The 27,318-nt window shown below is 32.5% G+C and overlaps 4 protein-coding genes and 1 non-coding gene across 6 annotated transcripts; 3 read left to right on the top strand and 2 right to left on the bottom strand.

Annotated features, from left to right (window-relative positions):
• The first annotated feature begins 1,960 nt into the window (after nucleotides 1–1,960).
• Nucleotides 1,961–2,377, top strand: LOC107178062 (auxin-responsive protein SAUR61). Its single transcript, XM_015532802.3, has one exon. The coding sequence runs from the start codon at nucleotides 1,961–1,963 to the stop codon at nucleotides 2,375–2,377; it is 417 nt and encodes a 138-aa protein (XP_015388288.2).
• A 35-nt stretch (nucleotides 2,378–2,412) lies between these two features.
• LOC112499253 (auxin-responsive protein SAUR68-like) lies at nucleotides 2,413–5,130 on the bottom strand. The gene is made up of 2 exons (XM_025101994.2): nucleotides 3,758–5,130; nucleotides 2,413–3,573 (listed from the first exon to the last, which is right to left on the bottom strand). The coding sequence occupies exons 1-2, from the start codon at nucleotides 3,822–3,824 to the stop codon at nucleotides 3,170–3,172; spliced, it is 471 nt and encodes a 156-aa protein (XP_024957762.2). The 5' UTR covers nucleotides 3,825–5,130; the 3' UTR covers nucleotides 2,413–3,169.
• A 1,624-nt stretch (nucleotides 5,131–6,754) lies between these two features.
• On the bottom strand, nucleotides 6,755–9,671 carry LOC102608364 (uncharacterized). 2 transcript variants are annotated; one of them, XM_052432915.1, is made up of 5 exons: nucleotides 8,936–9,671; nucleotides 8,296–8,750; nucleotides 7,600–7,778; nucleotides 7,207–7,273; nucleotides 6,755–7,038 (listed from the first exon to the last, which is right to left on the bottom strand). In XM_052432915.1, exons 1-5 carry the CDS (start codon nucleotides 9,372–9,374, stop codon nucleotides 6,997–6,999), a joined length of 1,182 nt encoding a protein of 393 aa, XP_052288875.1. In that variant the 5' UTR covers nucleotides 9,375–9,671; the 3' UTR covers nucleotides 6,755–6,996. The 2 variants fall into 2 exon arrangements, with proteins under 2 accessions (XP_052288875.1, XP_006486662.2); XM_006486599.4 differs by having other exon boundaries at nucleotides 6,755–7,112; nucleotides 8,936–9,667.
• A 3,375-nt stretch (nucleotides 9,672–13,046) lies between these two features.
• LOC102608069 (lysine histidine transporter-like 8) lies at nucleotides 13,047–16,183 on the top strand. Its single transcript, XM_006486598.4, has 5 exons — nucleotides 13,047–13,549; nucleotides 13,644–13,780; nucleotides 13,949–14,379; nucleotides 15,312–15,443; nucleotides 15,539–16,183. The coding sequence occupies exons 1-5, from the start codon at nucleotides 13,125–13,127 to the stop codon at nucleotides 16,022–16,024; spliced, it is 1,611 nt and encodes a 536-aa protein (XP_006486661.2). The 5' UTR covers nucleotides 13,047–13,124; the 3' UTR covers nucleotides 16,025–16,183.
• Nucleotides 16,184–16,892: 709 nt separating this feature from the next.
• MIR3946 (microRNA MIR3946) lies at nucleotides 16,893–17,044 on the top strand. The gene has a single exon (NR_129301.1). It is a non-coding gene; the product is annotated as a microRNA MIR3946 (primary transcript).
• The last annotated feature ends 10,274 nt before the right edge of the window (nucleotides 17,045–27,318 follow it).

The following is a 27,318-nucleotide window of genomic DNA, read 5'->3' as shown; positions in this document are numbered from 1 at the left end:
GATCTGGATAGGTTGGTAATCCAAGTTATAAGAAGGATCAGTGATGTACTTCCTTAACACCGACACGTGAAACACATCGTGAAGTCTTAAAAGGCTCGACGGTAAAACCACTCGATATGCCACTATGCCAATTTTCTCCAGAATCTCAAAAGGCCCAATAAATCGAGGGCTAAGTTTACCTCTTTTTCTAAAACGAAAAACTCCTTTCCAATGTGATACTTTCAAGAAAAACATAATCCCCTACTTGGAACTCTAAATCACGTCTTCGTCGATCAGCATAACTCTTATGCCTACTTTGAGCTGTATGAAGATGCTCTCGTATCAACTTAATTTTGTAGGCAGTAATCTGAACTAGTTCTGGTCTTAGTAGTTTCCTTTCACCAACTTCATCGGTCTGAGGATGAAAGGCAGTGCTGAACCTTAACTTCATTCCAAATTCCTTCTGCAAACCACCCCTAGTCCGAGAGCCGGCTACCCTACGAGTCACTCCATCACTCTCATGTGGTAAAGTTTGACCGATATTATTTCTAGGTGGCATTATCCTATTGGTCATCAAGTATATACATACAAACAAGCTCAATATGTATTTCTTTCAAAATACAGATTGTTTGGGGGATATACTTTGACGAGACCAGCCGTGACGAGCAGATACCTGGTAACAGAGTGTACTTCGGCGAAGACCAGCTGTGATGAGCAGACATCTGGTAGCAGGGTCTCGCGAGCAAGTATATATTATAAGAATCTGGCAGCAAGGGAGCAGGAGCAGGAATATTCTGCTCGTCCACGAATGCACCATCCGCGAGGTCGATCCTCTGTTAGAAGCATAAAGCCATTCCAGCTAAGGCTTGAGTCAAGGAGACCCAGTCAACGACAGTTGGCGAGACGTGCTCTCCAACCCGCGAATCAAGGCACGAAGGCCATACAACCACCCACGATTACAGAAGTGGAACATCCACTTTCGAGAGGTGGGAGGATAACGGGCGCGAATGGAGGGAAGGCCTGAGTTCGGGAGAGGCCTATAAAAAGGTAGCCAACGAAGGTAAAAGGGTTAGAATTTTTGACATGATAACAGAGATAAAGAAAGCTCAAAAGAACTGAGACTAAAGAAAAGCCATAAGATTAGTGGCTAACGTTCCCAGGGACAGAAAATCTTCATATCTGACTTGAGCGTCGGAGGGTTTACGCTGGGAAAACAACCGGCGTGCTCTGACTTGTTTCTGTGTTCGCAGGAATTTTTGGAGAAGAAAGCATACAAGGAGAGATCCTGATCGTGGTCGAGTTGATCGAGCAGAGATCCTGGTCATGGTAGAAAGAGTAACCAGAATATCGCATCAACACAAATAAAATCATACACTTACATATAAGCAAATCAATAACTTGAAGGTCAACTATGCAACAAGAGCAAAAATGTGAAACATTGAAATCATTCATACAAATCAATCAATGACAACAATTTTTTTTTTCTCTCTCTCTCTCTTTATTTATAAGGGTGTGGGGTATTACACACATTAACAAAAATTGCTTAACCAAATGAAATTTGTAGTGCAACATCACAAAGATGAATTTCATTGCATACTTATTAGTCAGTTATAGCTGACATGATGAAGTAGGTTGACAATGTCTGAGACTTTTAGCCACTGGCAGTGTTGGGACAGAATGCCATCAAACCAGCAGGCAGGAATAGAGTGAAATAGTTCAATGGAAGGCTCCACCTTGATAGCCATTCATGACCTCCTATCATTTGGTTTTGCCTCCCTTATGTCCCTGCACACGGGACGCAACATTAATGGGACTGTCTCTAGATTTATGACTATATAACAAACCCATTTCCTTAGCATTCTATCCAACAAGCACAGGATTTTAGAGTTTCAAGATCCAGTAGTCCTTTCTCTCATTTGCCTCCGGATCTTCTTTCTAATAAACAAGAAACAACATGATTAGTCCAAAGAAGCTAATCAAAATGGCAAAGAAATGGCAGAAACTGGCCGCTAGCAAGCAGAAAAGAATCTCATTCCCAGCAACAGGGCCTGTCGATGCAGAGAGCTGCAGCACATCATCTGTGTGTGAGAAGGGTCACTTTGTTGTGTACGCTACCGATGAGAAACGCTTTGTTATTCCTTTGGTATATCTTAAAAACAATGTCATCAGAGAGCTCTTTAAAATGGCAGAAGATGAATTTGGACTGCCAAGCTGTGGACCTATCACGTTGCCATGTGATGCAGTTTTCATGGAGTATGTAGTCTCTTTGATACAGAGAGGTGCAGCAAAAGATGTAGAGAAGGCATTGCTAATGTCCTTAACTACTACTCGCTGTTTACCATCTTCGTTCATCCATCAGGAGCATAGCAACCAACATTCATTCATTTGCAGCTTTTAAAGCAAATTTACTTTTTGTAATACAAAGTTATAGCTTGATAGTTGTTAATCTTAATGAACATACACGGAGATTTTCTCAAATTCGTCCGGTTTCTGCTAAATCTAAATAGTTAAGATTATGAAGGCCTTTTTGTTACCAGTATCTAACAAAAAAGAAAAGGCAAGCTAAAATAAATCAAGCAATCTGAAAAATTTCAGCAAATCCAGAAGAAAAGACATATTTCTATTCATATATGCCTTCATAAAGGTGAAAACATACATAGGTCAACAAGATCGTGGCACAGGAAACAAAAGAAAATCCTTGGAATTAGAAACAAAGGAAGTAGATATGATACTATTGTATATGGTTTCATGTCATCATATCAAGTTTGTATTTTTTTCTAGCAGTAAAAAATATTAAACTACACCATTTGGTTCAAAAATAAGTGAAATATAATGACCCTAAAGTGAACAAACGACAGGTCTCTGCAAACTCTATCATGCCAGAGTTAGCAGATTCTTCATTTATATGCGGGAGCTCTTTTATGTGGACATGATTCGTTGAGAAGAAAAAATCATTCGGAAAAGGCTGTAATGAATGAGATTGCTTTGGACGTAGTTATTTTGCCAGAGAAGTTGGACCTCCTTCGCAACATGTCACATGAGATTGCTTCTTTTATTGATGTTAGTATGTTACTTATAATCAAATTTACCATATTAATTATTTACAAAAAGTAGTACAAAGATATTGAAACTTCTTATTTATCCCAAAAACCTTCTGTACAATCTCAAAAATGTAATTTTGGACAATTATTCAATTAGAAACAAGTACATGCTTGTTCCACAGCCCTTGATGTAAAGATGATGACAACGACCTGCAAGAGGTACTTACAACATACTCCAGGAAGAAAGAATCACATGGGAACATTATAAGGCCATCTTTCGGCAACCCAAACTCCTCCTCGGACATTCTCAAGAGTTCTCTGAAGATGTCACTGTAAAGATACGGAACTGGAATCACTAAACGCCTATTATCCATAGTGCACGCAACAAAATGATCCTTGTCAGCCACTGCTGGTGAGGTGTTTGAATTGATAAAACTTTTTGAACGCTGTAACAGAGTTCTTTTTTCTTCCAATTTCAGCTGCCTCTGCCACTTTGTTGCCATTTTCATGAGCTTCTTGGCACTGAGCATGCTGTTGAAGAAAGCTTCTTTGCCTGAGTAATCAAATAACCAGAAATGTGCTTGTTAGATACTCTAATGGCTGAAGATTTTTCCATCACATGCAGCTTTTCTTATGATAAGTCACATTAGATGCAAAATCATGTGATGTTGTTTGGAACTCAGCGCCATGACACGTTAGGTTCTACTGGAAAGTCAACAAATCAAAATGGAACATACCCAGAGAATATCCATGGAATTTGCAAATAGCCTCACATTGCGATGGGTCCAATATTTTTGCAAACATCAGAGGGAATAACAACTCCTGATGTCTACAGAACGGACCAATAAACAAAACATGTGCTAAAAGTCGTGAAGATTAATGAGCATACATATGGCATTGCCCTATACATAAACTTGTCCCATACTTGACCTTGGAAGCAAATGACCAACAAGTTCATACGCCTAATCATCAATCACTTTTGCCCTCTAGCTTTTACTTTCTGGTTGGTTAAGAGACAGAAAGCTAATAGAATTGCGTGATCCATATCACTTGAATCAGCAGATTCTGCTGTCCAAACGGTGACTTGCAAGAAATAAACTCTTTAAAATAATTTGAACCTATATGCAACTCTTGTTTGGGAGTTCACTCGGAACATGTCGGGGGCTTGGGGCCAACAGTCTATAATGAATCTATGCCAAATCATTTTCCCTTGCCAAATGGAAGTAGTTCTACATGACACTCGTTAATGAAATAGCCGGTTGATCAGATCAGGCTTGTCTCAATTTTGTGGCTCTCATAGACTCACCAAGCAATGAAGATTCAAAAACTCATGGCCGGCGACGCCTTTAGTCTCCCAATCAGCACGTGAATATGCACCCAAGAAGCCTTACAAATAGAACCCTACATGCAAAAGAATTTTAGTTATATAAAGCCAACGGCATTGCATTGCTTTCTGCTCAACTCAGACTCTTGAAGAACTAAATCTCCTAACACAACATGATGATCATCTCCAAGAAAGTTCATCAAAGAGGAAAAGAAAAATGGCAAAGACTAGCTACCCTCAAAGAGGAAAAAAAATTTCATTTTCAAGATTCAACAATTCATCAGTAGCGGAAAAGGGTCATTTTGTTGTTTACACAGCTGATCAAAGCCAGTTGGTGTTCTCCATTCCACACCTTAACAACTAAATATTTCAAGAACTCTTGAATATGTCTGAAGAAGAATTTGGCTTGCCAAGCAATGAACCAATCACATTACCATTTGATGCAATGTTCATTAAGTATGCAGTCTCTTTGAGACTTTGACTCGAGGATGTGTTGATAGAAACTTGAAGGAAGCTTTGCTTAATTCTATAGCTATTACTAAATGCTCATTATCTCATAATGATTTTCATCATGATCACACTAATAGCCAGCAGTTATTGGCTTGCAGTTGTTGAGTTGATCATCAGATGATCACGAAAATCTTGTAAATGGTCCACACAAATTATTATACTTCAATTAATTTCATAGAAAAAAAAATTTTATCAACTTTTTTGTGATCTAAACTTTTTCCCCATTAATTAATTAATTAATTGGAAACACCCCATATAGCACTTTTTTTCCATCCTATATACAATTAGCAATAAAAATCTAAAATAAGTGAATTAAAAAGAAAAAAGAAAAAAGAAAAAGAGAAAAGTGTGAATGTTGAGGGAGTTGCAAATTCAAACATCTTTGTTTGAAACTCATTCGAATCATTATCGATATTTTAAATGCGAAAGATCGCTTTCCCATCCTTGAGGACTAATTTACAAGAAAATTATTTATTAATCAACAAAAAGCTTATACCGAAGCAACCAATCTTTAATTATTATATAATCTCCTTTAATTAAAAGATTATGTTCTCTACCAAATACAATTATACAAATCGTATGAATATGATTTTTCATATGGTAGATAAATATAAAATAAGTTTAGACCGAAGGTAGCCAGCAACATAAATTAATGCTTGTTTTCCTTTTCATAAAATTCCTAATTAGCAAAAAAATTATAGATGACAAATTTGGAAAGAATAAACCAAGATTGCATGCTGATGAAATCTTTTTCTGTTAGAAAATTGACTATTTGGTTTCAGTCGTTGCTCTTTAAAATTCTTCGAGGTTAATTGCAGTAACTTGCACATTAAAAGTAAAAGAGGCTGCTAAAATTATGTGTATGTGAAGAGTTTAGGACCTCTTGATTGCACCATTTTTATTTTTCTATTGATTATAATCATGGTAAAATATCGTGAGGCAAGAATTTAGAACATTGCGATTTGTTAAACCAACTGATTTGAATAATTAAAGTCAATCGATTGAAAAATTCTACCAAGTTTTGTCAGCTGGGATGTTCCTGAAGCATTATCCAGTTTCCACTGCCAAAGAGAAAGATTAAAAAATAAAAGAACTATGTAAATTACGTTTGTAAAAGTTAAAACATTTTAACATCAGCTGACAAATAGGAATGGCAATCGGTCCAGTCGGGATATGCAAGTTTCATGTAGCCCTGGTCTAAAGTAAACCCTTATGCTTAGGGAAAACAAAAACAAAAATCAAATTAAATTTTCATGTAGCCAAGTCATGGTCTAAATTAAATACCCGCTTGTGATTAGAAAAAGAAAAAAGAAAATTTGATGTAGCCATTTTCTAAACTGAATACCCACTTCTGAAATTGTGAGTAAAATAAAAGAAAAAAATTAAACACGTGGCTTATGCAGCTGGTAAGTAAATAAAAAATGAGGTCTGAAAGGAAGCGTATCTGTTGATTTCATTTTGCAGTCAGAAATTGACCAATTGATTTCAATGTTTGTTCTTCAAATATTACATGCCGCTTTCTTTCATAAAAGACAACAAAGAGGCTGCTTCATTAGTAATTAAGTTCGAAATCGAGATATTTTAAAATAGCCACCAACCATTTGTTTGGCTGCACAATTTATGTTTATTTAAAATAAAAATAAAAATAAAAGCTAAAAGCGAGAGAGAGTGAGACACAAGAACTTAAATTTTCCGAAAGATACGGAACTGAATTATGAAAGTGGATTGTTGCAATTGATTAAATTTCATTGGTTTGGTTAATCACTTTGGGGCTGGGTGGGGAAGAGAAGAGGAGGGGGGGAAGGGAAGCATTACGACTCAAGTTTTGTCAGACACTTAAACCGAACAAAACAGTTTTCAATCTCTGAACAACCACAGAAAAGGCGCCAACAAAAAAACAAAAAGTCAAAAGTCAATATTTGAATTCATCACATTGCTATAGTACATGCTTAAAAGAGTCATAAAGAGGAAACTCCCCCAAAATAATAACAATGGCATTTCCTCTACGAATCCGCAAAACCCTGAATCCAGGGAAAATGTATGATCGTGGGTAGGAAACATCAAAGTGGTATCAAGATACAGATGGCTTTACAATACATTTAAGCAAATAATGCACACAAGAGCAAACCTTAGTTACAAGTATCAATAACGCATCACGTTCCTCCACTTGTCCTTCAAATCAACCTGAAACAAAGTTGAGTTTTACGTCAATAAAAAGAATAACGTGTCATGTTCCTCCACTTGTCCTTCAAATCAACCTGAAACAAAGTTAGGTTTTACGTCAATTAAAAGTACAATTCAACCCAAAAAAGTAAATAAACGCCACTGCAAATCAGTATACAGCAAAATCACCTCAGTTCTCTCATCAAATGCTCCGGGGTTGGATTTTAAAATGAGCTTCCAGTTTCCTTTACCAAACCTTCATCATAGGGAATAAAAAGAATCAGAATGGGAAAAGAAGAAATAAACTGGTCAAAATATTTTTAGCTCCACTATTTGCATAGAAGCAAGAGCACTAAACTTCAATGAGTCTCCCTATGATCTAAAAAAGTCCTATTTCTCTTTAGTTTGCAGACAAGACAGGCATCACAATCCCACCCACCTCACTGACTCCCACAAAATACACTGATGCACAGAATCAACTGGGGATGTATGTGCAATGCACTTGGTTAAATAGAATATATCAAACTCAAATGAGTAAGAAGTCTAGATTTTTCAAAGGTTTTCCTTAAGAGAATCACATACTGTTCCACGCCCTTCCTTAAAGCATCTTCTTCCTCAAGACTCCACTTCTTCTTCTTTCTCCTTCTGGCAAGTTTGGTGACATCATGATTCTTCAATGGTGATACAGCCTTTCTCTTTGGACTAGGTAAGTGAAATCTATTCCCTTGATTGGATGGCTCTTCATCAATTGAATCATCCCACTACAAAAAAAGCCCATGATGATAGACACACTTAGACATAATATAGACCAAAAAATTAAAAAAATATTGATCCAAGCAAAGAATTAAACATAATATTCTTGACAACTTCGTGGGCCAAACAGATTGTAAAATAGAAGTTTACAGCATTTCCATGTCAATATGAATTAAAAAATAATAAATAAATAAAAGGGCTGTTCAACAATAAAACAGGAAAGATTCATTGTCTGAACTTGCTTAATCTACTTATCCATATTTTGCCAATCAAACAAAACTGATCTACATCTCTCAAGCAAGGTAAAAAAGGTAGAAAAACACACTCTTCAGGAAAAAGCAGATATACAGCATACTTGTGCTAACAAGCAGGAAGAATTTAAGTCATGTAAAATAGACAAAGGAAACAGATGACAGCAACCACTATGAAATATAATGGAAAATTACAGACGTCATCTGTAAGACACAATATGTTAGCCTTAGCCACACAAATTGAAGATAACAAAAACAAACAACAAATAAGCACCTCATAGGCGTGGGCAGTACTATTCCTTTCCATCAAGCTGGATTTAGGCACGTTACTCTGATGACTACAAGATTCATCTTTACGATTGCCCTGGTTAGCTTGGAGAGGTTCCAAATGAGCATCAACAGATGGATTCAACACAGGTTTATCCACATTAGTCTCCCTCCCCACAGAAGGTTCAGGAATCTGATTTGCTCTGGCCATGCCAGACACCACAGCCTCAGCCTGGCGTAAAGCATCAGGAAGAGGGTCCGTTACAATAGCTTGCAACTCCAAAGAACTGGACTTAAGTGCTTCTTGAACTTTATTAACTTCTGGGGTGGGCAAGGTATCATATTGACTACACGGCTCATCTGAGCTCAAGTCCTCACTGTCAATAATCCTAACTGGTCCCCTTGCGCGTCTATGGGAAGCAACGTGCTTGCGCTTAGGCTGCACATTTTCCTTCCGAATTCCTAAAACAAGGCATGCATGCTTAGTTTAGATGTAACAACAAACCATATCAATAACAAGCAGCAGTCCAAGTGAAGTGTATTTTATTTTTTTTAATTTCACCTCAAAATCAAAGAATCAGACACTGCTATGAGTTTATCAAAAATTTGAAAACAAAGAAATGAAAGATTAAATACAAAAAAGCTACCTTTGCCTTTCTCTTTGTCTTCGGTTTCTACATGGGCTCTCCCTCTTCCCCCCGCTGCAGCCAATTCTAAAAAAGTGGGCCCCATGCTGGCCCACGCTTCTTCTAAATAAGTTTTAACCACTTGGCGCAAGGCGTCGTCGTTTTGAGTATTCTCGGCAGCATCCCGAATCGCCGCTTCCATCGACCTCGTGATAGCGATCCCCTCTTTCTCATCCAAATCTCGGACTGCTTTCAGATTTTCTAAAATCGTTTTGGAGAGCGAAGCGTCTCCGTCCGAGGAGAGTTGGGATTGTATAGAACGGAGGAGGAGGGTTTTCTTTAAACGGAAATTGTTGTTGTTTGAAATGGGGATAATCGCGAGGATTCTGTTGATTAGTTGATCGGACGGTGAATTTCGAAGCAGGAATTCGATCACCCACCGTGAGATGTCTTCGTCCATTTTATAATTTTATCTGGATTTTTATTGTCGTGCGGAGCTCCCTCCTTTCTTCTTATCAGAGTCTATGCCTATCCCCTCCCAACAAACAGAAACTAACGGCGGCGTGAGAGCAGCATTCAAGCGCGGGAACATGAACATCTAGCAGCTCCGGCGACGGTGCAGCAGTTATAGTAGCCGGGTGTTAGGGATTCAGCGAGCGAATTGCTTTGTTTTTGGTTTTTTTTCCCAATAACCACTTACTTAACAATCCGGATCCGGATTTGCGAATTCGGTTGGATCTAGATCCGCATCCGCATCATGCCGGATACGTGTCAGAGCTAGAAAATTTGACAAAATCATATTACCCGATGAATGAGTATGGATCGTCAAATTTGACATGATTATTAAATGAATTGAATTTGAGTCGACACGATTTTTTCCTGTATCAGGTTAGATTTAAAGTTCTTGACTTTTTTACCAGACTAATGACATAATTATATTTTTAAAAAAATTAATTTCTAAATTTTTGTCACTAAAAATCAAATATTGGATATAATTCTCGCTTTTCAATTTTTTTTTTTGGAAGGATAGATATATACATAATGTTTTATTTATAAAATTTTTAGATAAATTTAGAATTTTAATAGTGTAAGTGTGTAAAATATTGGTATATATGTATATTTTATTATATTGATGTGTAATATTATTTACATATATATATATAATTAAAATTTTAATATTATAAATGTTTAATATTTTGGGGTGTGTGTGTGTGTGACACTTGTTAAATTTGTAGATATTAAACAAATTATTGGGTAATCCATTTATTTTTTGTGTTGGATTTAGATCTCAATATTTTGACACGATTATTAAATAAATTATTTTTAAATTGACTTAAATTGACTTAAATTTAATAAGACATAAAACAAACACGAAACGAACACAATCTGCCTACCCATTTTAGTCGCTCTAATATGTACGGTGGGTCAATATAGTCCAAAATAACCAACCCCATAAGAGTTGAGATTACAAATAACAAAAATCAAAATAAATTTTCATGTAGTCAAGTCATGGTCTAAAAACACCCACTTGTGATTAGAAAAAGTATAGCAAAAATTTAATGTAGCCATTTTCTAAACTAAGGTTCCAACTTGTGAACTTGTGATTTTTTTTTTTTTTTAAACTGATTAAGCATCAGGTTATTGTATTACACAGAGATATTTACAAATGACAACATATCATTGCACTGATATTTACAATCAGATATATACCTGGGACTTACATTATTACATTTTTATTCTATGAAGTACATGCCCAGCCAAATATTCCTAAAGGGAGAGGGATGTCTCGACTCCACTCGCATTTCGCAAGGGAGAAAGACGTTATAAACAATCTCCATACAATTATAATTAATTGAGGGAGTTTGAGTTCGTGGGGATTCGAACCATTGCCCTCATAGTCATGCTTAACTTTAAGGGTAATGGTTCACCACCGGACCACAGGCCCAAGTGGCTGTGAACTTGTGATTAAAAGAGCAAAAAAAAAGATAAATTAAACATGTGGCTCACGCGGCTGGTAAATAAATGTTAAAAAAGTTTGAAAGGAAGCATCTCTGCTGATTTCCATGTTGCGGTTTAAAAACATTAGTAATTGATTTCAACGTTGGCCGTTGTCCTTCAAATATTACATGCAACTCTCTTTCGTAAAAATAAAAGACAACAGAAGAGGCTGCTTCATTTAATCATTTTTCCCGAAAAAATTCTAAGATCGCATCAACCAACCTTGTTTTTGGCTGCACAATTTTGCCATGGAAATTTAATCAAACATGTGAGAGCGAGACGCAAGAACTTGATTAAAATATTGATGAAAGATACTCAACTCGATTTTCAAAGGGAAGTTGATTAAAGCCCATTGGTTTGATTAATTTCTAGAGAAAAAAAGCATTACAACTCAAGTTTGTCAAACAGTTTCAATCTCTCAAGTCTCAACAACCACCAAAATCCCCCCCCCCCCCCCCCCCCCCCAACACAAAAAAAAAAAAGCCCAAGTCTATGATTATTAATTATTACATAATAGATATTTAGCAAGTTGTAAATTTTAGTTATTTCCTTCTGTCGTGATGTTTTCATTCACAAAATACAAATGCGTACATAATTAATGTTTTGTAAGAGGAAAAAATCCACACTAAAGATTGACCGTAGAATTGACATTTTCCAATGTTTCCACAAGTTGTATATTAATTAGGCAGTTGTCTAATTTTGTCCATTCTTAAGCCGCCGGTGTAATTAACTAGACCTATAATAAATGAAAAATATATGCTATATGTGGTAGAATGGAAACAAGGGATTTGCAAAAAGAATTCATCACATAGATAGCAGTACTTCTTTGAATTCGTCAATACTCTTTGTATAAAAGAAAATATAAAGAAATGTGATAAAGAAAATATATATAAAAAATTCACTTAAAAAATTGATTACTTTGTAACTTTGGTTTGACTCAAAAACAACAAAAAAAACCTCAAGAACCCTTTGCTTTTTTTTTTTTTATTGTATTCATATTTTCTGGCTCTTATTTCAAGACCATATACATATTAAATTAAACAAAGGGGAATCTTTCAGTTTATATTATTGCGATTTTTCCCTGAAATATAAAAATGTAAAAGAGATTTAGAGTATCTTTTAATCTATCCATCATGTGAAATCATTGAAGTAATATATCTTTTATTGAAAGCATCTAGCAATTGAAGTTAATATAAAGGACAAAACTATGATAGCTAGCAATAAAACAGATTATGGATAATAACTTTCTTCAATATTTTATAATTAATATTTCCCACATTCTAAGCATTCTCTATGACAAATATTAAATTATAAAATTTCTTTGATTCTTTGTCTATAGAAACCAAAAAGAAATTAAATTATTATAATATCTACAGATATGTTACAATATGAGGTCTACTAAGAATTTAAATACATATATTTATAGATTATAATAGAGTCTAAAAGTTTATTAAACATACCAAATGGTTGTGGTTCAGTTAGCAGCGCAAGCTGAGTTTGTGAGAAGAACTCTCAGGTTCGATCCCCACTAAACACGCCATTTGGGAGGGGTAAAGAGCTTTAACTTGTGACTACACCCCGAATTCGGATTAATCGAGACCCAATACGGCCTATCAAACATAACTTAAAAATTTACTCTACTAACAATCGAAAGAAATCTACCCCTTTTCTAAATTAAGAGCCCCGTGTTTCATAGCTCGAAGTGGTGAAAAAAAAAAAACCCACTTGGACGGCTAAGAATTCTCACAATGACAAAAATACTTCAGAATTGGGTTTCCACATTTGTTCGTCTTTGAGCTGTATTGCATGTGATTCTTCATCTAAAACTCTTATAATTTATTTTCAATTTTTTTTTTTGTTTTATTTGGAGACTTCATTAATTCCCAGTCAAATTTGTGCCAAATGAAGTTGAGGCAGTGACTTGATGGTTAATGTGTACTTACGTTGGTACATGCTGACCAAATTAAATATTATGATTTAGCCAAAGCTGTAGACCAAATTGGTTGGCCAGTACATGCAATTAATTGAACAGCAGAATTCTTGACCAACATTTAATAATTTATTTCTCGTTACATACTTCTCATGTAACTAAGGCCTAGATATATTCATATATATATATATATACACACACACACACACACAAGCAAATATCGGATTGTTAGCATACAGAGGTAGAGTTGAAAAAAAATTAAAAGGAAAAAAAGTTTCAAAAATGAGTGAAGCTGATGAAGCAAGTAATTATTCCTATCCTGTAACACCAAGACTATCGTCAACGCCGGCGACGCCGCCAATATCGGCTCCTCCGTCACAGATTCACTCACCATCGCTATCACGATCGCCGTTGCTCGCCGTGGGTGACCAAATAGAACCGGCCAGCAAAACCCCAAGAACTTCAACACCTAGAAATGCAACTCCAAGAAATTTAACACCAAGAATAAGGACTCCGCGTTTTATTACTCCTTTGGGAAGCCCCATCAGAAAGGCTCTTAAATTAACGAGGCTTGACCCTCAAGATGCATGGCTTCCCATCACTGAGTCCAGGAATGGAAACGCTTACTACGCTGCGTTTCACACTCTTTGTGCTGGAATTGGTATTCAAGCTCTTGTTCTTCCTGTTGCCTTTCCCATTCTTGGCTGGTAAATTAAATAATCAAATTGATTAATGATTTTTCTTAATTTACTTTTCTTTCTCTTTCTAATTAGCTTGTGTTGTAATTAATCTTTATTCTAGGGCTTGGGGGATTATATTCTTGACATTGACATTCATCTGGCAACTTTATACTCTATACATATTGGTGCAACTCCATGAAAATGTTGAAACCGGCATGCGCTATAGCAGATATCTTCAACTTTGTGGCGTAACTTTCGGTAAAGCTTTATGTATTGTTATATTTATACCCCTCGGATGAATCTATGTTAATAATTGTTTCTACATTTCGGACGCATATTTGTCTGATTGAAATAGGAAACTGGAAATAGTTAATTTCTTGAAGTGTTTGAACTTAATAGATGACACTTGATCGAATATGTATATAGGTGAAAAGCTTGCAAAATGGCTAGCCTTCTTGCCGCTGCTGCAGCTATCAGCGGGAACATGCGTTGCTCTGATCATCGTAGGAGGCACATCAATGAAGACTTTCTACCAAATCACGTGTGGCGCCACATGCACTTCGCAGCCACTCACGACAGTCGAATGGTACTTGGTCTTCACCTGTGCTGCCGTTGTTCTATCCCAACTGCCCAACTTGAACTCCATCGCCGGCGTCTCGCTCGTCGGAGCCATCACAGCCGTCGGATATTGTACCATCATATGGGTCGTCTCGGTTGCCAAGGGCAGGCTACCTGGTGTGTCTTACAACCCAGTTCAAACAGACAAAGAAGGTATTGTTAGGGCTGTTGATGTTCTTAATGCTCTTGGGATTGTTGCTTTTGCATTCAGAGGCCACAACCTTTCACTTGAAATTCAGGTAAAATCACAAATTCCTTCGTTTCTGCTCTTAATTAGAAATTAATTAATCAACTTGGAAATTCAAATTATTGAACTTGATTAATTCAGAGATACTTTATAGGGAAAACATGCGGTGCAACTGTGGTACTGTGCCACAGTTGCATCCATCCGTTGGATGTCAATAGACCCCACCCGTTTAAGTGCATCTAACGGCTGGATGCAACTATAGGACAGTATCACAGTTGAACCGTAGCCGGACCCTATTTTATATATTATTTTGAGGAATCTTATGAAAATAAACAATCAGGTTACTTAAAGTACGTATTAACTATAATGTTTTATCAAATTCTTAGTTGTGAATATCCGCACTTTAATTACCGTACTATTTTAATTTGTATATATAAAGTATAAATTGAAAAAAAAAAGTTTTGAATAATTTGGTGTATATCCATTAAATTCTTGTTACATATACCTTTCATATAAGTGATTGTAATAATGTACAATCAAATACAAACGTAACGAATTATTCTACATAAGTCAAAAGAAGCGTCCAAAATTTTTGTCTAATCAAATGTGCGCGAGTAGAATTTCGAAAAATAGAAAATGTACCCCACTAAGTGACGTGTGAATCTCACTATAGAAAACGCACACAATAAAATACTGCCAGTTGCAAATTTTGACCTTTGACTTTTTTCTAAACAATTTATATAATTCGAGGGCTTTTTCAATTTTCACGATTTATTTACCTTCTGTAAGAGTCTGTAACTGATGATGAGAAATAAGTCAAAAACTTTTAACATTTTTTTTTTTCAATTCGTTGCCGTCTATTTTACGCAAGTAGATTAAAGGTTTTTGAAACGAATTTTTTGTACTTAGAAATGTTACTTCATTTTCAGAGAATGAAGAACTTAAAAATTAATTAATTTCTAATAAAACTTTGATTGGCTGCAGGCCACGATGCCTTCAAGCGAGAAGCATCCATCGACTGTGCCCATGTGGAAGGGAGTCAAATTCGCATACCTTATTATTGCAACGTGCTTGTTCCCTATTGCAATTGGAGGCTATTGGGCTTACGGTCAATTGGTAACAAATTTTCTTTCTAATTCTCACCAAAATTTACCTTGACAATTTTACACAATATTGTACATGCAATCTTATTTAAGAAAAAAAATTAACAGATACCAAGCGGGGGTATGCTTGTGGCCTTGATTGCATTCCACGCCACCGACACGTCGCGGTTTATCCTAGGACTAACGAGTTTGTTTGTGATTATAAGCGCGGTAAGCTCATTCCAAATCTATGGGATGCCAATGTTTGATGATTTGGAGTCACTGTACGTGCGGAGGAAGAAGAAGCCGTGTCCGTGGTGGCTCCGGCCGCTTATCCGGGCTATCTACGGATTCTTCATGTTCTTTATTGCGGTGGCAATCCCATTTCTGGGAAGCCTGGCTGGTCTGATTGGAGGGATTGCATTGCCTGTGACATTAGCTTATCCATGTTTCATGTGGCTTAAGGTTAAGAAACCGAAGGCATATGGGCCTATTTGGTGGCTCAATTGGGTACTTGGTGTCCTTGGAATCATTCTTAGTGTGCTTGTGACAGCTTCTGGGATTTATGTTATCGCTGACACTGGAATTAAGGTCAGCTTCTTCGATCCTCAGTAGATGATCAAATTCATTTGTAGGGTCGATCTTAGAAGTGACAATCATTTTATGTACCAGAAAGATAGGGAATTCCAGAGCATTTGTTTTGTATCTAATATTTATAGGTTTGGTTCTTATTTCTTAAAGAATAAGAATAAAAGTGTGTGTGGATTCGTTTCATATTTTTAACAGTGGGAGTTGGGACGCATACTGTATCACATAATACTGTAAGTCAGATGGAATATACATAATTATAAAGATCATTAACAATTTTAGAAACTAAAGAAATGAATCTTCACTCTCAAAGTGTCTTCTTTTCCTCTCTTTTTGGCCCAACCTTACATTCATACGTTTTTATTTATTAGTGCTTCGAAACCCTTTTTTTATTTTTTAATCTTTTTCTTTTATGAAATTATAAAATTACATTATAATTTTAGTGCTATTGATGTTTTATAAAACTCTTGATATCCCCTAAGTGACAATTATTTTACATCCCAAAAAGATGGGAATTCCAGAGTATTTGTTTTGTATCTAATATTTATAGGCAGGGCAGCTTTAAAATATCAACTCTCACAAGAACATTAAATAGCTCAAAATTCAACTATATTTAATAATATCTTAAATTACAACAATATTTAACAAGATCCAAAAACAATAATAATAATAATAATAATAGTCGGATAGATATCTATTTATTTCCACATGAATATTAACTAACTTTATCTTTCACAAATTCTATCTCCTTAAGATGCTCTAAAACTTAATCAGCCACAATCATAATCTTCTTGTAAACTTTAAATCATCTCTTTAAGGATAAGAACAATAATAATAAACAATTAAAAAAAAAATAGAATGATAGCACCGGAATTAAGTCAATTGACTAGTTGACATAAAGATGATGATGACAATGAATTTTGTAGAGAAAGAGAAGAGAGCACAAACTTTTTGCTGAAAGTAGCTTTGATTCGATGTGTATCGGTTCATAGATAATGAGTTTTCAAGTCTATTTTAATAGAATACTAAAAGTTAGCTCTAAAAATCTAACCTTACTAATTTTAATAAGTGTTTTTTTTTTCGAAAGAGAAAACATTGATTTTTTTTTTTGGGAAATAGTAAAAGAAAATAAAGAAGTAACGTTCAAAATAATTATTATACCATAAAAATATATCTTATATTTAAGGTAAAGATTATCAAATAAGAGAGATAAATATGAATGAGAGTAATGATAGGGTAAAACCTAAAAATTAGGTTTTTTTTACTATACAAAAAAAATATATACGTAACATAATTTTTTTAATCTTAAAAAATTAATTATATTAATTAATAAATAGATACCTAAAAATTGGGGTCTTCCTAAATACGGAGCTTTAGCCAACTTCCTAATTCGCCTAGTACTAAAACCGCCTATGTTTATAGGTTTGGTTCTTACTTCTTAAAAAAATAAAAATTTGTGTAGAATCATTTTATGTTTTTTTTTTCACTGTTTCATGATTTTGTGAATTTTATTTTCTCTCGAGTGCTCTTTAATAGTGGGAGTTGGGAGACATACTGTATCACGTAATACTGTAAATCAGACGGAATATACACAATTATAAATGTCATTAAAAATTTTAGAAACTAAAGAAAAAAAATCTTCATCTCTCAAAGTGTCTTTTTTTCCTGTCTCTTTGGGCCAACCTTTTTCCATTAATAATTTGTTCATGTCGGGCCTACCGACACACGTTTTTAGTTAGATTAGAGTTTCTAACACCTTTTAAAATTTTTAGGAAACCATATTTTTCATTTTTTTAGCTTTGAGTATTATGAAATACGCTTCTTTAATAATTACTACTCGACTAAACTGCAAATAAAATACAAACCACCAAGAGGAACTGAAAAAATTAGAGAAGCTAAAATAAATCAAAAAAATCAAGGGCCGATCGATAAGCTTTACAAAAGGGGGGGACTTAATATTAGTTTTAAAAACTATTCCACCAGACATTACATGTCTGAGATTTGCTAGCTTCTTTGTATAAAATTTTTGTAATTTTACCAGAACCCATAAATTGAAACTTCTTTACGTTTAGTATTAATTGTAGCGAATAGGTAGAAAATGATTGAAATTATGAATAATGACAAGGATCTCAATATTTGGATTTTAAATGGTGTATTATTTCATCTATTGTGTGATATAATAATATTAGTTTATTAGTTATAAAATTCATTCACGAATAAATGAGTGACTTATATAGATGGGATATAAATTTAGATCCAAATTTTAGGATCTTTATCATTATTGTGAAATAATTCTTTAATTACTTAGAACAATCAATGTCTTAATGTAATATATACGTAATATTAGAAACTAAGAAAATAATAATAATAATAATATTTATGAAACTAAAATGTCCTAAGAACTTTTAACCATATATAAAATTTCGAGAATCCTTGGATACATTTGAACTTACAATTCTAATAAATTGACTTAACTCTTAAGTTCTTTTTCAAAAAAAAAAAAAAATAGACATAATTTTTTTATAATATACAAATTGACTTAATTTGAAGTACTAATGATATGATTCTCAAATATTAATAACGATATGATCATTTTCTCTTCGATCCTGAAGATTGAACAACTAGAGGGAAAGAAACTGAATTGCTACCATCATTTTCATGAGAACAAGGACACTATAATATTTCCCAAAAAAAAAGAAAAGGGAAATTACAGCAGCAGTTGAAGGTTTAAGATATATTGTAGTGAGATGCATTCGAAATTTTAGATGTGATAATTTATATGTGGCTCATAAATCAGCTGAAATCTTACCACCACGAAGTGTCATTTGAAACATTTTCAGAGTCCACTAACATGGGAGTGGACTCCCCCAGCTCAACCAGAGAGACGGGCACGGACCTACTGCCCGGCCCGGCCCTGAAGAAACAAACAAATACCCCTTTAATTTTGTCATTTTTTTATGTAATAATATAGTTTTTTTTTTTTCAAAATGTCCCCAATTCAACTCTCTTTTTTTCCAAGTTTCAACTAAAATTAGAGACTCGTTTTACAACATGATTAAATTATATATTTATTGAATAAACAAAATTCATTAGGAGCTAAAATGATACTACTACCTCGATTTATTGTAAAAAATATTATGATTTAGTCTAAGTAAGTTAAAAAAAAAAAAGTATGTCGCTATATTATAACGCAGTCACTAGTATTAGGAAGTTACAAATTGCCATATGGTGACTATTAATAGCATTTTCATAATTTTATGCTTTATCGCTTTCATAATCATACTTGCTTTTTTTTTTTAATTTTAGTACATTAAATTATTCATATATTTCACCTTCTCTATCAATAAAATAAAAAATTACATAAAAACTTTTTAATAATTATTATAAGTTTATTTGTTGCACGGGTGTTATTCTTTTATTAAAGATGCGTATTAAATTAAAAAAAAAAGTTAATGTTGCTCCACTTGATATTTAATTTGTGTTTTCAATCTTTTGTATGCACTGACATTAAAAATAAATAAATAAATAACGACAAATGTATAATTGACCCGAGCTGGAAGAATGTCCCGGTCCGCCACTCCCTAGCTACCAGCCACATCACCCCCATGAAAAAGAACTCTCCATATACAAAAAGAGGAAAGAGTCTTCATATAGTACAGTGCTGTATGACATACAGCCTACTTTTTCGACTTGAACAACCGGTATTTTACTGGTTGTTCTTTCAATAATTTTAAAAAAATCATTTTTAATGTAGAAAAAATAAAATAAAATGAAAAAATTAAGGAAATTTATAAACATTTAACTTACAAAATATTTGAGTGAGAAAAATATTTTTAATCTAAATGAAAGTTAAAAAAAAAGGTAAAATAATCATGTCCCAATACTTTTGGTTAAATATCAATATATTAGGTTGATGTTTCAAGTTAATTTCACATGTCTCTAATTTTGGTTAAACTTTCTCACGAATAGGTTCATTTGTTTCTACTTTCCAATTCACTAGTTTTGTGCTTAATATTCCTATTAAATTCGTTAGATATCAATATTTTGGGTTAAATTCCAAGTAGATTTGTTTCTCGTTAAAAAAGTTTCTAAATTTGGTTATTCTTTCTCCCCTTTTGGTTTATATGTTTCAACTATTATTCCACTGGTTTTGCGTTTAATATTCCAACTAACTTGGTAAGATTCCGGTTGTTTGGGTTAAATAACCAAATTATTTTTTTTGGTTAGATTAGTTCCTGATTTTGGTTAATTTTTTTCATGAGTATTCTTCCTTTTCATTTTTAAATATGTATATAATTTTCGATTTATAAAATAAGTTCTTCAATATAATTTTCAGAAATTTGTTATGCCCAACAATATGGTACGATGAAAATCTAACATTATAGTAATATGATTTTGCATGTTTAATTAATTTATCTTTTTCAAATGGTCTTTTTTACTCATAAATTTATTGACATTTATTTACAAATAAAATTATAACGTCCTACTAATTTATCCGATGCACTTAAAAATTACTCAAATCAAGAGTTTCATTACAAGAATGAGAACTTCGATCACTTAAGCAGTTACTTACAATAGTAACCTAATGTGAGGCTTATTGAAAAGTTAAAATTACAAAAAGAGTCGAGCCTAAAACCACTTTTGTTCAGAAATTTTTTTACAAACTTGTGAGAAAATAACTCTTTAAAAACTATTAATATCAATAAAACTATTACAAAATTAAATCAATTCACAGCTTCCAAAAGCTAAATCAAATGCTAATAATTTGAGATTTAGATTTCATGGGTCTCTGCATAAAAAAAATACAAAAACCAAATGAAATTAGAAAAAAAGGCTGCAAAAAAATAACAAAAATATTCAAATTTCAAAGGTATGATCCAAATTCTTAGGCAGGATCAGATATCTATTGTTTTGAACAAAAAAAATTGAAACTTAAATATAAAATAACACAAAACTATATTCTAATTTTAACAACATATTTTTTTTATGATTTTTTAACAACAATATTCAAAATATAAAAAAAAAATTTCTCGACTAGGGTTTCTAACATTGGAAGAATGAGAGTTATTTATATTTTGAATCAAAATTTGGGGAAAAAATTAAAAAATTGTAAATGTACGCGGTATTAAAACAAAATTGCTTTTTATCTTGGCGGTAGTTTTACTCACCTAAATGAAACCTAAGTACTTATTGTTTCACCAAAAATATAATTTAATTTAATTTAAAAAATATAGATATAAAATTTAAGCTTGTTAATATTTTTACATAATTTTATATTTTTAGTTGTTTTATAAATTAACTTAATTTTAAAAAATATAGATATAAATGTAAGATTGAACTAATTTTGTGATCATTGCACACTATTCAGTATACAAATCATGAACCATCAAGTGAGTGTAGTGTTACTCAAATAATTTGATTTAATTTAGAAATGTAATTGTCGTGCTTAAAGTATATAACTGTAAAAATAATTTAATATAACATTATTCAATATTAGTTGCATTCAATTTGTAATTATCCATATTATGTACCATTATAAATTTGATTAATGTTTAGCAAAAAAAAATTCCTATACCAAAAAAAATTAAATAAAGTAATTAATTTGACATAATTTCGTATGAATCAATTTGCATAAGAGATTGTTTGTGAGTTTTATTTAAAAATATGAAATATTAGATGCTTTATATTTGTCTAATATATGATTTTTTTTTTAGAGGGTATACAAAGAACATATATTAGCCACTAATAATAACAACAACAACAACATTTGAGGGGTGAGTATGATGTTTGGTATAATAATTATTCGATAGTTGGATAAACATTACAATCATTTTCGTAGGTAGGGATTTAAGTCCTTATATGTGTATTGTTGTTTGTGGGATATTGAGATTGATTTCTTCCAAATATTTAGGAATGAATTGTTTTTATTATATGTTTAGATACTTGGATTTTAATGTGATTAAAAGTTGATAAAGTTGTTTTGATAGTTTTTTAGGCAAAACATCATTACATTTATAAAGTAATATAAAAATAGTTTAATTGATATATAATTTATTTTTTAATTAATATATAGTTTATTGTAATTTTTTATATTAAAATATTATTCTTATTAGTACTTAAGTTACATTTTAAAGTAAAATATCATTAAATTTATAACGTAATATTAATAAAATAAAATAATTATTTTTGTTTAAATATATTAATCTATTAATTTTACTTAATTATATTTTTATTAGTACATAAGTTAAATATATTAACTATTTTTTCATGAATTAAAAGAAAAAGTAGTATTTTCTTTTTTTAAGTTGAGGGGGTCTTTGATAGTTTTCTAATTTTAGATTGATTATCGTAATATTTACCTAACATGAGGGAGCGATATGATAGTTACCATTTAATATTTGCCTCTTTTAAGCAATTAAAATGAGAGTACCGGTGGCCGGTTATTGGTTGTATTAATAAAATAATAAAAAGCGGCTGTATGAGATACAACCGCTGTATTATAAGTGGACCCACAAAAAGAGTCTGCTGTCAGTTCTTTTATTAAAGGCAGCCACCATTAATGGACTCTGTCAAATGAGCTTTACTACGTACTGCTGCTTTACTGACGCGTCTCATTCAAATGTGGTCAATAATGCTTGCTCCTGCTCATAAAAGGTGATACATAAAGCTAAAGACTAGGGAAGTTGAAAGTGAAGGTCTTGATAGGCGCCTCGTATTTATGCAAATACGAGTCGTTTTCTAGCTAGGGTACTGCAAATGGACTAGCGAGTGCTTTCATATGGTGTACATATCTTTTCCTTCTTTAATTAAACCATATGAATATTTTATTTACAAGGAAAAAGAAATTTGTATATTGCCTTGGCTTCTGTTGATCGCTCTCGACTTTTTTATTTGTAAACTTCTAGAGAGAGCATACGATTCAAATATCTCGTGCATCCCGTTGGAAAGGATACAGGGTCATCTTATTGTGTATCATGCATTAACGTTAAACAAGTGGGATGCCCACTAAAAATTTTATGTCATTCTAGTCTACAAAAAGCAGAAACTTGCATGATTATTGTCGTGTTATCATGTGGTTTGCCAATCCAATGCTGACTTCTGTTGAAAGAGAGCCGGCATTTGTCGATATATAAGACCGACTGAGGTGTATTATATTTTTTCTCCATTAACTTCTAATAGTACGTATCTCTGGAACCAATTAATCATAGAAATACTCATACGTACTTAATAACTAAATAGACTTTTGTGAGTGGGAGAAAATAACTAAAGAGCTAAAGAAATTAATTGCAGCAGTTTTGAAGCTGACTAGAATTCTATCGTGATTTTACAGCAATACTAAAATAAAATAATATCTCAGTTTGTGGTATATCGTGGCTAATAAGTAATTATTCGTACGTAATAATATATGTGATGTCAAAAGATACTTCAAAAGCCAGAAATGTTATGATTAAGAGAGATCATAATCCCACCTATGACATGAACTCAATTTTACTTAAATAATCTCAGATAAACAAAAAAATGGTGGCGAAATAGCAATCGATCACTTGTTCCCATTTAGTGGTACTTTACGACTTAATTTTCTGGGGAAGAATGTTTGTGTAAATTACTATAATATTATGAATATGGTCCAATGGCACCAACATTATTCGTTGTCCAAGTAAGCAATCACTTCTAGAAAACACAACTACCAATGGCTGTCGGCCTGTACCAACGCCAGAGGAGTAACTTTTCTATTTCCCTATTATTATTTATTAGAAGCAAAACTATGCATTCCATCTGGACTTCCGTAAACATCTTTCCTACAGAAAAATTTGTATAACGCAGGCCTGAGGTGGCCCAATCACTGATGCTCCTAAAGTAATGTCTTTTAACGGACATTGCTAATTTTTTTCTTATTTTAATTAATATATACCATTTGTACTTTTATTATTTTTACATTAGCACAATAATCTCCTAACAGCGTAAATTTATAATACTGATTTTTATTTTTAAATATATTTTTATTCTTATTTATTATAAATTAAATAAATCACATGAATGGAGATTAAAACAAAATAAATTAAGTATTAAAAATAAGAAATATATGTTTTGATGTGAAAAATTCATAATAAAATATTCTTCTTGTACTTTTTTTTATTTTATAAACATTTTCTTATAATAAATATATAAGAAAATTATTATAAGATGATAAAAATTATTATAAGAAAACTTGAATGATAAATAAAAAATTATTATAAAATAAATGGTAAAATATTTTTCTTGTACTTTTTACATTTAATTTTAAAATATTATAAAAAATTTATTACAAGAAAATTTTTATAAAATAAAAAATTATAAGAAAAAAATTATTATTAATTTTTTTGTTCACATCAAAACATATATTTTTTTATTTTTAATACTTAATTTTTATTTAGTTTTTATTCATATGATTTATTTAATCTATAATAAATCTGAATAAAAGTGTATTTGAAAATAATGATAATATTGTAAACTTATTTTTTTTAGGGAGATTATTAACTATTATAAAAACAACAAGGGAGTCAATGGTATATATTGATTACAGTAAGGGAAAAATTGATAATCTCTCTGTTTCTTAATTATCCACTGCTTGATGTGTGATGTACATAAATTGTCATAATTAATTAAAATATACAAGTAACATAAAATAAATGAAAAATAAACTTTAGGAGCACCCAAGACTTTTTCTTAGTAGAGTAATAGGTCTCTTTTTTTCTTTTTTTCTTTTTTGAGATCATATGCAAATCCGACTTTGAGAGTTGAGACCACCAAAATTATTATTAGAAAACAGTGGGTCCCTCAATCAAATGGCAAAACATCATGGTTAGGACTGTCACATCTTATATATGTATTTCTCATTTTTATTGAGCCCTATGAAAGATTTTAAAAAACATTGTATAACTTGATCAAATTTATTTGATATGGCTCAAAGGACCGATTCATACACAACACAAATCTATATAAAGGTAAATAATCAATACAATTTCTTGGGATTCATTTCCCATTTCTACGTGCACATAATGGTTTTGCCATTGGTGAATGATATGATAGCATTGATCATTGTCATGTGTATCTTATAATGATCGATGTTGAGTCATGTCATATGTGAAATGTGCATGTTAGAATGGCATTGGATGGGAAGGATTTTAATGCGATTCCTGTCACCCTACAATAAATTTATATTTGAATTTCGACAATCTGGATTTTGATTTGTAAAGATATAAAAGATTTTTATTTGGGTTGATAAATTATTTATTGAAATTTGATACATTCAAAATTCAGTTTGATCGATCTTGTACGAGATTATCACAATCTCTTTTTTTTTTTAATTGACTATTAAGTCATGATTAAATATTTGATATTGAGATACTGTGACTTTTAATTTATGACTATGATTTTTTTTTTTAAAATAAACTATTAATTTAAGTGGATGATATAAGAAAGTCTTAGACGCCCTTTTATCATGTTGGTGTCATGTTAACCTATCAATCAATGATGGAGTGAGAGTAGATGGATACATGTGTAGCGAGAATCTAATAAATAGAGAGTATACAGTCAGAGCAGCCATGAATTTTCGGTAATGACTTACTTCAAAGTCCAAAACTATCTTAATTTTCAATATTGCCTGCTTTCGGTAGTTGAAATTTTTGGTGTGAAACAAAAGTCATTTTGGAGAGTTAAAATCGGACGGTCCAAGTTGACTATCAAATAGGAGCCTGCAATTTCCTAGCAAATTACAACGACAATGACTATATGCATGCGCGCATGTCCCTTAATCTTAAACATGCAATATTAATCAAATTTTAAAAAAAGAAAAGAGAAAACGAAACTTTCATTTCATTAATTAAAAACAGAAACGGTTTGCAATAACCGCCTGATTTGGGTTATTATCTAACTATAATTAAAAGACGCTTGTTAAGTTACATGATCACGTAACTTACATTTTTTTTTTTTGAACTGATTAAGCATCAGGTTACTGTATTACACAGAAATCTATATAACTGCTATGACAGCAGGTCATTACACTGATATTTACAATCAGATATATATACATGAGACTTACATTATTACATTTTTAGTCTATGAAGCACATGTCCAGCCAAATACCCCTCACGGATGAGGGATGTCTCTACTCCACTCGCATTTCGCAAGGGATGACAGGAGGTCATTACACTGATATTTACAATCAGATATATATACATGAGACTTACATTATTACATTTTTAGTCTATGAAGCACATGTCCAGCCAAATACCCCTCACGGATGAGGGATGTCTCTACTCCACTCGCATTTCGCAAGGGAGAAAGACGTTGTAAGTAGTCTCCACACAATTATATTTAATTAAGGGAGGTTGAGTCCGTGGGGACTCGAACCATTGCCCTCATAATCATGCTTAACTTTGAGGGCAATGGTTCACCACTGGGCTACAAGCCCAAGTGGCGATCACGTAACTTACATTAACTCAACACTTGATACCACTATCACACATTTAGTTTTTGTTGTTTATGTTTTTATGTTAGTAGTAACAAGTATTGGGTTGATGTAAGTTACATGATTATGTAACTTAACAACTACCTAATTAAAATTTAAAATCTTAAAAGGAAGTTCAATTTTTTCAAAATATAATTTGATTTTAATTTCTTACGTGACGTGTGTACACCAGGGACGGATGGAGCACATGACCAGTGGGGGCTCAACCTAATTTCAGTTGATTTTGCGAGTTGATTTTAATTATATATATAAATAAATAATTTAGGACAGAATTATTAATTTTTTACTTCAAAACATATTTTTTTATTTTTAATACTTAATTTTTTTATTTAGTTTCTATTCATATGATTTATTTATTTTATAATAAATATGAATTAAAGTGTATTTAAAAATAAAGATAATATTATGAATTTATGCTGTCACAGAGGTTATTAGTTATTATAAAAATAGCAATATGATAAATGGTATATATTGATTACAGAGGAGAGAAAATTGACAATCTCTCTATTTCACTACTTGATATGTGACGTACATAAATTGTCATAATTAGTTAAAATGTACACGTAACATAAAATAGATGAAAAACGAATTTCATGAGCACCCACGACTTTTCCTTAGTAGAGTAATAGGTCTCTCTTTTTTTTTTCTTTTTTTTTTTTCCTTTTTTGAGATCATATGCAAATCCGACTTTGAGGCCACCAAACTTATTATTAAAAGACAGTGGATCCCTCAATCAAATGGCAAAGCATCATGGTTAGGACTATCACCTCATACGGTCTTATATATGTATGTCTCATTTTTATTGAGCCCT

The sequence above is a fragment of the Citrus sinensis genome, chromosome 8 (genome assembly GCF_022201045.2).
Source record: "Citrus sinensis cultivar Valencia sweet orange chromosome 8, DVS_A1.0, whole genome shotgun sequence".
Classification (NCBI taxonomy): Eukaryota; Viridiplantae; Streptophyta; class Magnoliopsida; order Sapindales; family Rutaceae; genus Citrus; species Citrus sinensis.
This window is presented reverse-complemented; position numbering and strand designations above follow the sequence as displayed.